At 37.5% G+C, this 13,554-nt stretch overlaps 1 protein-coding gene across 5 annotated transcripts in view; it reads right to left on the bottom strand.

The window, feature by feature from the left end:
- nbeal1 (neurobeachin-like 1) overlaps positions 1 to 13,554 on the bottom strand; it is a 73,820-nt gene that overhangs the window by 3,663 nt on the left and 56,603 nt on the right. For 3 of the 5 annotated variants that reach the window (XM_039648789.2, XM_039648790.2, XM_089133753.1), the window contains 20 exons: positions 13,035 to 13,159; positions 12,808 to 12,931; positions 11,297 to 11,445; positions 11,085 to 11,218; positions 10,890 to 10,991; positions 10,687 to 10,782; positions 8,849 to 8,973; positions 8,369 to 8,509; positions 7,183 to 7,313; positions 6,691 to 6,800; positions 6,347 to 6,464; positions 4,658 to 4,755; positions 4,235 to 4,351; positions 4,060 to 4,149; positions 3,003 to 3,112; positions 2,756 to 2,928; positions 2,551 to 2,645; positions 2,353 to 2,469; positions 663 to 824; positions 428 to 576 (listed from right to left, as the gene is read on the bottom strand). In XM_039648789.2, coding sequence (XP_039504723.2) covers positions 428 to 576; positions 663 to 824; positions 2,353 to 2,469; positions 2,551 to 2,645; positions 2,756 to 2,928; positions 3,003 to 3,112; positions 4,060 to 4,149; positions 4,235 to 4,351; positions 4,658 to 4,755; positions 6,347 to 6,464; positions 6,691 to 6,800; positions 7,183 to 7,313; positions 8,369 to 8,509; positions 8,849 to 8,973; positions 10,687 to 10,782; positions 10,890 to 10,991; positions 11,085 to 11,218; positions 11,297 to 11,445; positions 12,808 to 12,931; positions 13,035 to 13,159 — 2,466 coding nt within the window. Of the gene's footprint in view, positions 1 to 427; positions 577 to 662; positions 825 to 2,352; positions 2,470 to 2,550; positions 2,646 to 2,755; positions 2,929 to 3,002; positions 3,113 to 4,059; positions 4,150 to 4,234; positions 4,352 to 4,657; positions 4,756 to 6,346; positions 6,465 to 6,690; positions 6,801 to 7,182; positions 7,314 to 8,368; positions 8,510 to 8,848; positions 8,974 to 10,686; positions 10,783 to 10,877; positions 10,992 to 11,084; positions 11,219 to 11,296; positions 11,446 to 12,807; positions 12,932 to 13,034; positions 13,160 to 13,554 lie in introns of all 5 variants that reach the window. The other 2 variants (XM_039648788.2, XM_089133751.1) reach the window with 1 other exon arrangement.

Here is a 13,554-nt window from a genome sequence, read left to right as displayed (position 1 = left end):
CATGATTTAATGACTCGTAAATGTAAGTACACATTGATGGCCTAAGACACGAAACGAGCGGTTTGTGTGAGAAAATGAACAGTATTTATATCGTTTTTACCTCTTGTAACCACAACCACAAAGCGCCCGCGCCCTCAGCTGTGGTTACAAGTTTCATGTCTTAGGCCATCAATGTGTACTTACAAATTACGAGTCATTAAATCAAGTTTAATTTGGACTTCTCTGTGCATGCTCTTTGAGGTGGTGACCATAGACCTCCATTATATGACTGATAGACAAGAACGGTTTGACCTAAAAATATCAAAATTGAAAATACTAGCCGAAACAAAGACACCTACATCTTGGATTCCCTTGAGGTAAGCTAAAACATACCAAAAATTAATGTCAAAGTGAACTGCTGAAACAGTTTAAGTGTGTTTAAGTTCACCTGTACAGATCTCTGACAGACAGGAAACCCTGCTCGCTGCCGATGACAACATGTTCTCCTGAAACACACATGTCTGTCACCTGCTCCTTCAGAGGAGCGCTGCACAGATGCTTGCCGTTCACGGAGTACAGGTGCAGGGCGTTCTTATCCTGCAAACACCACACACAAAGGGGATCGCTTTACATGGGCACAAACATGTGTGCGGGGAGATAAGGAACTGAGTCGTGTTTGATACCTTCAGTGTGGCTTTGCCCTCTATGCAGGTGTGCACCACTAGATGTCCCTCCCAGGACACAGCCAGGTGCATGATGGACATGGGCAGAGCGCTCTCACACGGCGGCCGCAGAGACCACATGTACTGACCTCTCCGAACAGAGTGAATCAGCACTGTGCCATCCTGTGACACACAGATGCCTTCATCTTTATGGCTCTCCTTGAAATACACTTTTCTGCCCCAAATATCTGATCATTTTTCTGACCCTTAAAGGAGTAGTTCACTTTTGGGAAAAAAAAAATTCTGATAATTTACTCACCCCCATGTCATCCAAGATGTCCATGTCTTTCTTTCTTCAGTCGAAAAGAAATTAAGGTTTTTGATGAAAATCATTCCAGGATTTTCTCCATATAATGGACTTCAATGGGAACCAAACGGTTCAAGGTCCAAATGATTTTTCACTGCAGCTTCAAAGGGCTTTAAACGAGGCGAGCATTTGTGAGTATAAAACTTAAACTTTTTTTTTTTTTTTTTTTTTTTAATGAGCGATCGTTCCGCTAGATAAGACCCTTATTCATCGTCTGGTGTCGTTTAAAGCCCTTTGAAGCTGCACTGAAACTGTATTTTTCCTGTATTTTCTCCATATAATGGACTTCAATGGGAACCAAATGGTTCAAGGTCCAAATGAGAGTTTCAGTGCCACTTCAAAGGGCTTTAAACGACACCAGACGATGAATAAGGGTCTTATCTAGCGAAACGATCGCTCATTTCAAAAATAAATAAAAAAAGTTTCATTTTTATAAGCACAAATGCTCGCTTTGCTCTGTTCTGTGATGAGCGTTCGTGACTTTCCTATTCAAACTCGTTCATCAAAATGAACAAAACTTTTTTCATGCATGACTCGAAGGGTCCTAGATAAGACCCTTATTCATCGTTTGGTGTCGTTTAAAGCCCTTTGAAGCTGCACTGAAACTCTCATTTGGACCTTGAACCGTTTGGTTCCCATTGAAGTCCATTATATGGAGAAAATCCTGGAATGTTTTCATCAAAAACCTTCATTTCTTTTCGACTGAAGAAAGAAAGACATGGGCATCTTGGATGACATGGGGGTGAGTAAATTATCAGCAAAAGTAAACTACTCCTTTATGGCCCTTGCACGCCGAGTCCGAAATTTTCATATGCGTTTTTTTTTTTTCGTATTTGGTGGCTCTGAATTGTCAAAACACCATTCAAAATCCGATCCGTTTTTTTTTTTTATGACGGATGAAAGTTTCGGAGGCAGTGTGCAAGCGTGATTGACATAACGTGAGGTCGTATTTATTTGTTAACGTGAAAATTTCAGATGCGAATTTCAGACTTTATCTCACACTCAAAAAAAAAATTTACTTTTCTTCACACATAACAATACAGTACATCCTTTTAGGGCATAGTATATACCATTTTGCAAGATGTAAACAACACTGGTCCAGAAGCACTTCCTGTTTCAGTTTTTTAACATTACATAAAAGCTGGGATAAAATACATCCAACAGAACATATAAAACTGAATCAAAAAGTTAAAGAAACATCTTTAAGATGTTTTCTTTACATGTGAAATAAATGTTACAAACTGAAACAGGAAGTGCTTCTGGACCAGTGTTGTTTACATCTTGCAAAATGGTCTATAAGTAGGCGAAGTGTTTTGGAGTGACTGTGTGAGAGACGAGCCTCACCCTTGATCCAGAGACCGCCATATCCAGCTCTGTACTGATGGACACACTCACAACCTCATCTGTGTGTCCGTACAACACCTGCACTGGCTTAGAGGACAGACCCACCGGAGCACCTCCCTACACACACATCAAGTTAACAGAGTCAGTAGAAATACAAACCCATTTATATGAGGAGGAGAGAACAAAAATGCTCCACACCTGCTGCAACACCTGCCACACCATGCAGGTGGTGTCTCTGGAGCCAGAGATCAGGTGAATCCCAAAGTGGTCTGTGGCCAGGCACATTATGATGTCTGCCGGGACAGAAACATATAGACAAGTTAGCAGAACTCCTTCCTGCAACTCAAGGTTAAAGTGAGAACGTACAATCTGGAAGAAGAGGAAGGTCAAGAGTTTCCATTACCCATGTGGCGGATATGTTGCCCGACTGTTTTGCCCTTGACGAGTGACGTCACTCGGAGGCTGTTGTCCCAGTGGCCTCCGCTGAAGAGCAACTTCCCGTCATGAGACACAACAAACAGGTGAGTGGTGACTTCAACCCCGGGAGAGAACGGCCCTGATAGAAACCTCTGAGTCCTACAGAGAGAGAAAGATTTTAAAGGAAGTGTGTGAAACAGGATGTGAGACAGTAAACCGTGAGAGAGACTCACTTTGGACTGGCTACGGTGGGGTCCTTGATGAAAGTGAAATAGTTGGATATGTTCTTGTCGTAGGGCAGCCAGCCATGAGTTCCCATCAAGCAGTTGTGGCTCAGCGTTACCTTGATGACCCGAATACACATCATTTATGATTAGAGTAAGGACATTAAAGACAATGTGGAATGGTATTTGCAATACGTTCATTTATAATTGTGGGATTATCATGTTTTATGGCCAAAATTGTAAAATTATATAAATTATATGAATAAAAAATTACTTTGACTCAAATATTTGTATTATACATTTTCATTTTATTTTATTACAATGTGCATTGATAAATTGTCCACAATGAAATAAATTAAAATTAAATTAAAATAATATTAAAATAAACTCAAATAATTATTAGAGCAGTCAAATGTTTAATCGCGATTAATCGCATCCAAAATAAAAGTTTGTGTTTACATAATATATGTCGGTGCACTGTGTACAATTATTTTTTACATGCATTTACAAATATTTGTGACTCAAATAATTTATATCATTTAAATAATATAATAATTTATCCAAAATAAAAGTTTGTGTTTACATAATAAATAACTGGCTGTACTGTGTATAATAATTTTGTATATATATATATAAATACACACACATGCTTGTATATATTTAAGAAATATTTTCATGTATATAAAGTATATAGATTTATATATAATTTATATTATATATAAATATAAATATTTTATATATAAATTATGTTTTTTTCTTAAATATACATGCATGTGTGTGTATTCATATATATATATTTTGGAATATAACTTTTATTTTGGATGTGATTAATCGTTTGACAGCCCTAATAATTATATTATAATATTATTTAAATGATATATAAATCATTTGAGTCACAAATAGTTTTACATATAAATTCATAAATATATACATATATATATAATCGCATTGATTAAATGTGCGCAATAAGACAAGGGAAATAAATAAATGCAATAATAGGGCCAATTTAGATGTAATGTGTCTTTAAACCAGTTTGTAAGACGAGGCTAATGAAGCCAAGACTTACCAGAGTATCTGGACTCCCCTGCGAGATAAATGAATGTGATTGGTTCTTAGGCACAACAGCTTTAACCAGAGGCACATTATCACTGATGCCCTAAAACACAGAGATGAAACTCCATCAGTCCACAGCTGTCACTCAACAGAACATCACCGAAATGAAGGACTGCTAATTCAGTCACCTCGATGAAGAATGATTTGAGTTCGGTGAGGTGCTCAAAAATGTTGAGAGGACAAGAGTCCAGACGAGTTCTCCTCTTCTCCAGCTCCTCCAGAGAGAGACGCACGGGATGGGGCTCCTGAATGCACATTAACACAGAACATCTATCATGTTTAGGTCATCCGTACACAACGGTGCCACTTTATTTTACAGTCCTGTAATTATAGTAATTATAGTAACTAGGAACTAACCCTGAACCTACTCCTAACCCTAACCCATGTACTTACATAACCCATGCAACCCATTTAACACTGAAAAATGACAATTCTGCCATCATTTACTCACAAATCAAGTTAAAAACAAAGTAAGAGTAAGTAAATGACATGTTTTGTGTAAACTAATTCTTTAAAGATGCTGCAAATCCATCTGCATCAGAGTGTCGTACCTTTAGTAACTGGCACGGTGTCTGTCCAAAGTTACTGATCATGCCTTCTAGAGCTTTCCTCTCCTTCTCATCTGTGATGGCGTCCAGATCAACAGCCCCTAAAACAGCCAGACACATTCTCGTTTTGCTAAATTTAGATGTAGCACTATATTAATTATCTTTACACTATAAAAATAAGAGATCATTTGAAGTCAATATCGCAAAATAGACAAAAACAGGTTGATAAAGACCCTGATGTTAAACAGACACGTTTTATTACACCCTAAAGGACTTTATTTTTCTGCCAATATGGCTACTTACCAATTTAATTAACTATTTAATATAATTGTAATTATTTTGTTATGTGCAAAAGAGACAAAAAAAGGCATGAACCTAGAACAAGTATGTATGAAATAGAGCCAGGCCGATATCAGGCATTTTCCATAATATCGGTATCGGCAGTTATAATGGCCGATAAATTAATATTTAAAAAATAAAATAAAAACGGATGAAACACGCTTCAATCATCTCTCCTTGGCCTGTTATATTGAAAATGTATGTTTTACAATTTGCAGTATGATGTTATCTATTGCTAAATTATGGCTCATCATAGACTAGCTAACCACAAAGCTAGCTAATGCCACTATCATCAGTGGAAGACGCTAACGTTAACATTAATGAGCTTGGAAACCACAATGAACTTTTTCTGCCTAAATAAAGTAATGATTACTGTATTTATAACTCGCATATCTCTAGTTACAGTCCCTGCATTGTAAAATGTAAGTTATACTTACGAGGAGTGAACATTTAGACATAGAGAAAAAGTATCAAACGTATCTTGTGCAGAAAAGTTAGCTTTTCTTTTACACGTGTGAAATCCAACAATATTTAATAATAAAAAAAAAAATATCGGCCGATGTATCGGAATATCGGATTTTAAAACCCAAAAATATTTGTATCGGTATCGGCCTTCAAAATCCTTGAAATTAGATGTCTCGACACCACAGTTTAACAGTGTTATTTAAGTATTATTATATAGTATAGTATTTATATAGTATCATAATATAAGAATTTGTTTAAAGGACAATATTCATTCACCAACATCATTCTAGCACAGTAATTGTGGTATTTGTACATTAATGGCGCCTTTTAATCATGTCTAGATGGTTTCTATTAAAAATAGATTGCTGTAGAAATGGTAGTTTAAACTTTAAACATTTAATAAACTGTAGCTGTAATAAAAGTAAGTCTATCATAAAATGAAATGACAACAGATCCACTAAACTGCCACAGTTACTAGTTAATGAGCAGAAAACTCAGTTTGTTGAAATAACTCGATTTACATGCAAATCAATGTGCTAACCGTGTGCGCGTCAAAATGCAAGCATCCATGTATTTCACGCAGAGTATTCTATTTTTATGTTTATATAGTTGTGAGTTGTGATGTTAAATAAAGCATTTAAAAAAACAGGAGTCAGCAAGAGTCATTCTCCTCTCATATTTGAAGTTTCTACAACTTGACCTTTGGCTGAACGACATGAGAACGCATTTTTATATTTCTTGGGTCAAAAAAAAGTCAGAGTTTGTGATATATTTCAACTCCTACCCTACCGCATAATTGCTTTAAGAACATGCGTTTAAAAACGTAACGCACTCAATGTTACTCAAGAACTGGTAGCAAAGGATGCTATCGACATTACAACTTCATACCTTCATAAGTGCAGTAATAGAAGACATTAAGGGCCTCCACTGCAGCTGGGCCCCTCTGTTTATAGCCAAAGATCAGATCAATCCATTCATGCAGATGGGCCGACACATACTCTGATTCCTGAGCAGAGACACACACCCATTCACATCAAACCATTATTTCTTTAAGGATAGACCTATTGTCGTTCTAGTTTTGTAACCTTTCACAAAGCCATTGCTTTAATAGGACAGAAGCAGCAGAGGAATTAATAAGAGAGGAGCGTATTCAATTACACATCCCTCCCCGGAGGCTCTCTATCGAGGTTAGTGGGGAAGAGCAGTGATGAGGTCATCAGAAACGGGCTCACCAGGGCTTTGCGGTGCTTGTAGATGAAATCCTCGGGAGATTTGGCCCATTTAGGCAGGATGACATCATTTACCCTCTCTTTAGAGATCTGCAAGCGACCCAGGTCAAATCCTACAATGAAAGAGAGAATGGGTTTATAATGAAGGGAAACATGACACTTACTGTAGTAGGTAAAATTTTATTTTCTAAATGAACTCGCATTCAATTTTCTTAAAAAAGCTTGAAACACTTGTTGAAACTATTTATTTATTCTTGAATGTTTGTCAGAAATTAGCATGTAGACATGTAGATGTGCTTTGGAATGGCTTGACTTGTAAAGTTGTACCCCATTTTTTAACACAACAGGAGGGTTTAAAAGCTTTCTTCTATACCAGATTGACTGGCAAAAACCAATCTTGTGATTTTGAGATGGAAGCTTGTGTTGGAATAAATGAAAAAAGCAATTCTAAACTAAGTTTCTCTGGGAAATGTTTACTCTGCTGCCCCTGCTCACCGTTCTGGTTCTCCAAGAACTCTGGGAAGTAAAAGAATTCTGGGATGAGCTCTTTGACATCATTGGGATTGTCCATGAGGGTCTGCCAGGTTGCAGGAATGGAGTGAAACTGACGGTCAGCACAGTCAAACCTGCCATCAGACCAACAACACATCAACTTTATTCATTTTTTAGATATGATTTGAAAGCCATAAACACATTTACATATGATATGACTGCCCATGTTTAAATATCAATCAATAAATAGCCAATCATAACAGAGGACAATCTTAGAGGTACACTATCAAAAACAGGCTGTTAAAGGAGTAGTTCACTTTAAAAAAAAACTTTTGCTGATAATTTACTCACCCCCATGTCATCCAAGATGTCCATGTCTTTCTTTCTTCAGTCGAAAAGAAATGAAGGTTTTTGATGAAAACATTCCAGGATTTTCTCCATATAGTGGACTTCAATGGGAACCAAACGGTTCAAGGTCCAAAAGAGTTTCAGGGCAGCTTCAAAGGGCTTTAAACGACACCAGACGATGAATAAGGGTCTTATCTAGGACCCTTCGAGTCATGACTCGAAAAAAGGTTTGTTTGAACAGGAAAGTCACGAACGCGCATCACAGAACAGAGCAAGGCGACCATTTATGCTTATAAAACTGAAACTTTTTTATTTATTTTTTAAATGAGTGATCGTTTCGCTAGATAAGACCCTTATTCATCGTCTGGTGTCGTTTAAAGCCCTTTGAAGCTGCACTGAAACTCTCATTTGGACCTTGAACCGTTTGGTTCCCATTAAAGTGCATTATATGGAGAAAAATCCTGGAATGTTTTCATCAAAAACCTTAATTTCTTTTTGACTGAAGAAAGAAAGACGTGGACATCTTGGATGACATGAGGGTGAGTAAATTATCAGCAAAAGTTTTTTTTAAAGTGAACTACTCCTTTAATTCTAAGAGAGAGAAAGAGAGAGAGAATGGCGATGAAAAACTAAAACAATCCTGATTTTAGTACCGGAAAACTTGATTGACGGTTTACGGCAAGTGGACTTCAGGGAAGATCTTAGATTATAAGGCCTTTAAATGAATTTCACTTCAGTGACTTTTTCTTTTCAAAGCAAACAGAAAATCGTTCGGTTGACAAAAGACAAACACTGAAAAGGAATAAAAAGGCAAACAGCAGTAAAAGCAGAGAAGCCTCACCTGCCGCTCTGCAGCTGGATGTGCAGGGATGTGAAGGGTTCGACTCTGATGAGGTAATGCATGACCCCCGCAGCGTTGGAGTAGTGCGTGCCGTAGTGGAAGCGGTCTATGGTGCCCGTGGGGTCTTCAAAACTCTCATATCTGCAGATCATTTACAAGCACATTAATCAATTGCTGCCGCAAAATCGACTTTCAAGTGAGCTGCTTAGTGAGCTGCTTCACTGTCTACATGAGAAACGCCCTTCTGAACGAGCAACCTTCAACTGTACATTTATTAATACACGCATTAATAAACAAAAACTTTTATGTTAGAGGCGATTCGTCGATTTGACAGCACTTAAATATTTAGAAAAATAGTATATAATCAAAACTATGAAAGAGTGAAACCTGTACTAAACAATGAGATTTCTCTCTTAATAAATATGATCTGTTAGGACTGAGAGAACAAGACAGAGACAGAAACGTAAGACAGAAACACACTTCTCTCTGACGGCTTTGGCGTTCCTCTCGTTCAGCACTGCCACAGGTTTGGAGAGATCTCTGAACACACGCGGATCTGACAGATCCAGCTCTTCTGACGTATAATCCGACAGGATCCAGGGGAACTAAAAACATATAAGATCATTCAGGTAATGACCATACAGTGAACGTGATTTTGCAGATCATCGTTGTTGATCCTGGAACAACATTCCAATCAACCAATCAGATTTGAGGGACAAGTTTGCAGTTTATGTCAAGTGTAGGCTTACAACCAAAGTTAGGTGATTCTACATCAGTGTTATTCACATATCATTTTCCTCTGATTTTAGGGATGAGTTATGGGTAGGGTTAGCGATAGGGATATATAGGGATAGGCCTCTCCAGTTTCTCGCTGACGATCGGTAATAGTTGATAAATTAATCATATTTCAGAGACATTGTGTTGTTGGAAGGCACCACTGCCAAGGTCAATGGCGCAAGTGACAACACTATTCAGAGCTGGACAAAAATTGCCAACATTCTGTTAGAAGAACTAAGATTTTGACATCCTACATCTCCCTCTCTCTGTAATTTCTTATATTATTATTGTTATTATTATGTATATATATATATATATATTTTTATATATATATATAAAAAATATATATAAAATATATATACATTATATACATATTATACATATATATTACATATATATATATATATATATATATATATATATATATATACATTTTCTTATATGTGGAGAGTTTTCATAGCATCTGTTTGTATATAGTTCGTGAGCCTTGATTTGTATCTGGTATGTTAACTTAAAATAAAAAATATTGATCGGAAAAAAAATAGTTGATAAATTAAACTTTTCCCAAAAAACCTTCGGGAGTAGAGCCACAACATCACCTCCATTCAAAATGTTTAACAAGCACTCTTCTTGTTCAGGGTAATGTTTGCAAATTCCACAACAGAGCGAATTGACCTATGGCTAAGCCACGCCCCCAAATGCGATGAGCCAATCACAGTGCGCATAGCTAACTCAATACACTCTGACATTATCTGCTTTCACGTCCATTAAAATGCATTGCAGTTAGTCAGTTTTCATTAGTTTTTATGTTTTTTCTTGTCTTTTGCTGATAATTCTTTCTAAGTCATTCTTTCTTCAGTCGAAAAGAAATTAAGGTTTTTGATGAAAACATTCCAGGATTTTTCTCCATATAATGAACTTCAATGGGAACCAAACGGTTCAAGGTCCAAAAGACAGTTTCAGTGCAAACTGCAAACTGTTCAAAGGGCTTTAAATGATTCCAGACGATGAATAAGGGTCTTATCAAGCGAAACGATCGCTCATTTAAAAAAAAATAAAATAAAATTTTATAAGCTCAAATGCTCGCCTTGCTCTGTTCTGTTCTGTGACTCTCCTGTTCGAACTCGTTCATCAAAATGAACAAATCTTTTTTTCGTGTCATTTGGTTCATTCAACGAACAAAATTAATGAATTGACTCAGGAAAAGATTCGTTCATTTTGATGATGTCGACTGTTTGTCCGAGTGAGTGGAGGGGGCGTGGCTTAGCCATAGGTCAATTGCATCCTGTGTCTCCATATCCGCGGTCGTTTTCGATTTCCCTAACCTAAAATTCAATCTTAAACTAGGGAAATCGAGAGACAGGTCGATGTCTCAGACTGAGTACAGAAGCGAACTGAAATAGAGTGGAAGTACGAAGTCCGACATCTGACAAAATATGTTGATCCATGAACATGTCTTACTTGGCAAAATCACATGACCATACTGCAGTTGAAACAGAATCACGAGCGTGTGTGTGTGTGTGTGTGTAAATGTCACTCACCACAGGATACTGAGCCAGATCATTATACGTCCTTCCTGCTATAGTGTTCAACTGCATCAGGTAGTCAAAGTTCGAGATTTCCCTGTTCACCCATTTCTGATGACAGAGAAGTGAAAGTCAGTACTTAATCAGCTCTAAACATTCAGTCTACATATACAACATCAAATCCCTAAACCGAGAGTGCCTCATACGTCTGCAGTGACCTGTGTGAGTCCAGAAGCTTTGAGCAGCTCCTGCGGTGAGTGAGTGGCCTGGAGAGAGATAGAGCGCAGCAGCAGCATCCGACTGTACACTTTATTACGCACCTGTCAATCAAACAACACAACCAACAAGACAAAATCAAGTCAAGAAAAGATTATCGCAACTTCCGTTTAACGATGACTTGAAATATTTCTGACCTCCTTCTTGAAGTTCAGGAAGTAGTTGGTCTGGTCGATGAGAAAGATCTCTAACGCCGAGCGTCGGAGGTTGTATCTGCGCAGGTGGATCTCTCTGATCTGAGACAGAGGCCATTTAAAGTCTTGACCTACACCTGAAAATGGAGAACATCAATAACATCTCTTTCCATGACCTTTGACCTTCACACTGCACTTCCACCATTCCTCCTCACCTTCCTCTTTCTCCGCGCTGCTGTCGTAAAAGTAGATGTGTTGTGTGGTGAGCTCGAGACGACCGGGATAGACGTCGACCACAGTGACCAGCTCACAGTCCTCCGAGATCACCAACTTCTCCTTTTGACCCGCCTCTTCTGAATCAGCCCTTTCGGATATTTGATCAATAAATGAATAGTTTTATTCCAAAAAGACATAATAAATGTGACAGTAAAGACAGTTAAGATCATTTTTGATCTTTTGGCCTTTTAATTTATCAAAGAATCCAAAAAAAACATGGTTTCAACAAAAAAAATGAATCTGTTTTCAACATCAATAATAATAATAATTGTTTCTTGAGCAGCAAATCAGCATATAAGAAAGATTTCTGAAAGGTTAATGATGCTTGAAATTCAGCTTTGATCACAGGAATAAATTACATTTTACATTATATTCAAACAGAAAAAGTTCTTTTAAATTGGAATAATATTTCACATTAATAGACCTGGTTTCACACACAGGATTAGACCTTGGTTTAATTAGGATATTTAAAGGGATACTCCACTTTTTTTTGGAAATAGTCTCATTTTACAACCTGACACTGACCCTATTTTAAGATATTTTAAGATTTTAAATCTGTCATCATTTCCGTTGTTCCAAACCTCTATGAGTTTCTTTTTTCTGCTGAACACAAATAAAGATATTTTGAAGAATTGTGGGACACCACTGACATACAGTAGTACTTTTTTCCATTCAATGGAAGTCAAAGTGGTCCATCAACTGATTAAGGAATTCATACAGGTTTGAAACAACTTGAGGGTGAGTAAATGATGACAGAATTTTTGGATGAATTATCCCTTTAAGCATTGTCTGCAAAACCGGGGGTTAATGTTTTTTGTTTTATTTTATTAATAAAAAAAAAATCTTTGAACAGTAGTGAACATACAAATCAGAAAAACTGATTAATGCAAGAAATCTACCTCAAAATGTAAACAGACTAAGTGGTTTAAACCACAACAAATGCATTTATATGCAAAGAGACAAATTAAAGGGACAGTTTTTATATTGTTTTTACCTCTTGTTACCACAGCCACAAAGCGCCGGCACTCTTAGATCACGGTAAAAAAGGGTAAAAACGATATAAATACTGTTCGTTTTCTCACACAAACCGCTCGTTTCGTGTCTTAGGCCATCAATGTGTACTTCCATTTACGAGTCATTAAATCATGTTTAATTTGAACTTCTCTGTGCATGCTCTTTGAGGTGGTGACCATAGACCTCCATTATATGACTGACAGACAAGAACGGTTTGACCTAAAAATATCAAAATTGAAACTTCTGCGGAAACAGACACCTACATCTTGGATGCCCTTGAGGTAAGCTAAAACATACCAAACATTAATTTCAAAGTGAACTATCCCTTTAATTGCACCAAGCTAAAATCAACACATTACACATTTTTTATGTCCATATCCAATTGGTGTGTAAAAGTGATTGGCTTTTGCTCCTGTCCATCTAAAGCGAGACTCACTGATTGGCTGATGCAGGATCCTCCTCGAGGAGTTCCAGGATGTCGTCCTCCAGATCACTGACCTTCACCTGCTTCACCGCCTCTAACAACAGTGACTCCGCGTTTACCTGCTGGTGCTGCACACCTGAGGTACAGTAACACACACAGAACCAGTTATTCCCCCAAATGCAGTCACAAGATTCATAAGAAGTTCCAGGTGAGCATCTTTATAAGCGTGTATGTCTTACCCAGGTTGTCTCTCAAGGCACTGGCTTCCCTGTGAGGGTCAAAGTTGTAATTTCGCACCAGTTTGAGTCGCATACGGGAGTAGTTCTCAGCGCTAGAGAGCTTCCAGCGTGTGTCCTTCTGCTGCCTGCCAAACACAAACAGCTGCTTTACAGACCACTTTCTTTTTTCTTTTTATAGCCAATAGCTTTTAGTCTGTTACACCCTGAGAAAACCACATTTGAATAGTCTTTAAAGGGATACTCCTCTTTTTTATTTTACCACTCCCCCAGAGTTAAACAGTTGAGTTTTACCGTTTCCGAATGTATTCAACTGAGTTTTTGATATGACTTCCATAGTATATTTTTTTCCTACTATGGAAGTCAATGAGACCAGAAACTGTCTTGTTACTAATATTCTTCTAACTATCAGGAAATCGGCTGAATGGATTCGAAAACGATAAAACTTGACTGTTTAACTCTGAGGGAGTTGTAAAATGAGCCTCTTTCCAAAAAAAAAGTGGAGTGTCCCTTTAAGCGTATA

Source organism: Pimephales promelas, chromosome 8, assembly GCF_988280905.1.
Source record: "Pimephales promelas chromosome 8, fPimPro1.hap1.1, whole genome shotgun sequence".
Classification (NCBI taxonomy): Eukaryota; Metazoa; Chordata; class Actinopteri; order Cypriniformes; family Leuciscidae; genus Pimephales; species Pimephales promelas.
Note: the sequence above shows the minus strand (reverse complement) of the source record. Positions and strands in the feature narration are given on the sequence as shown.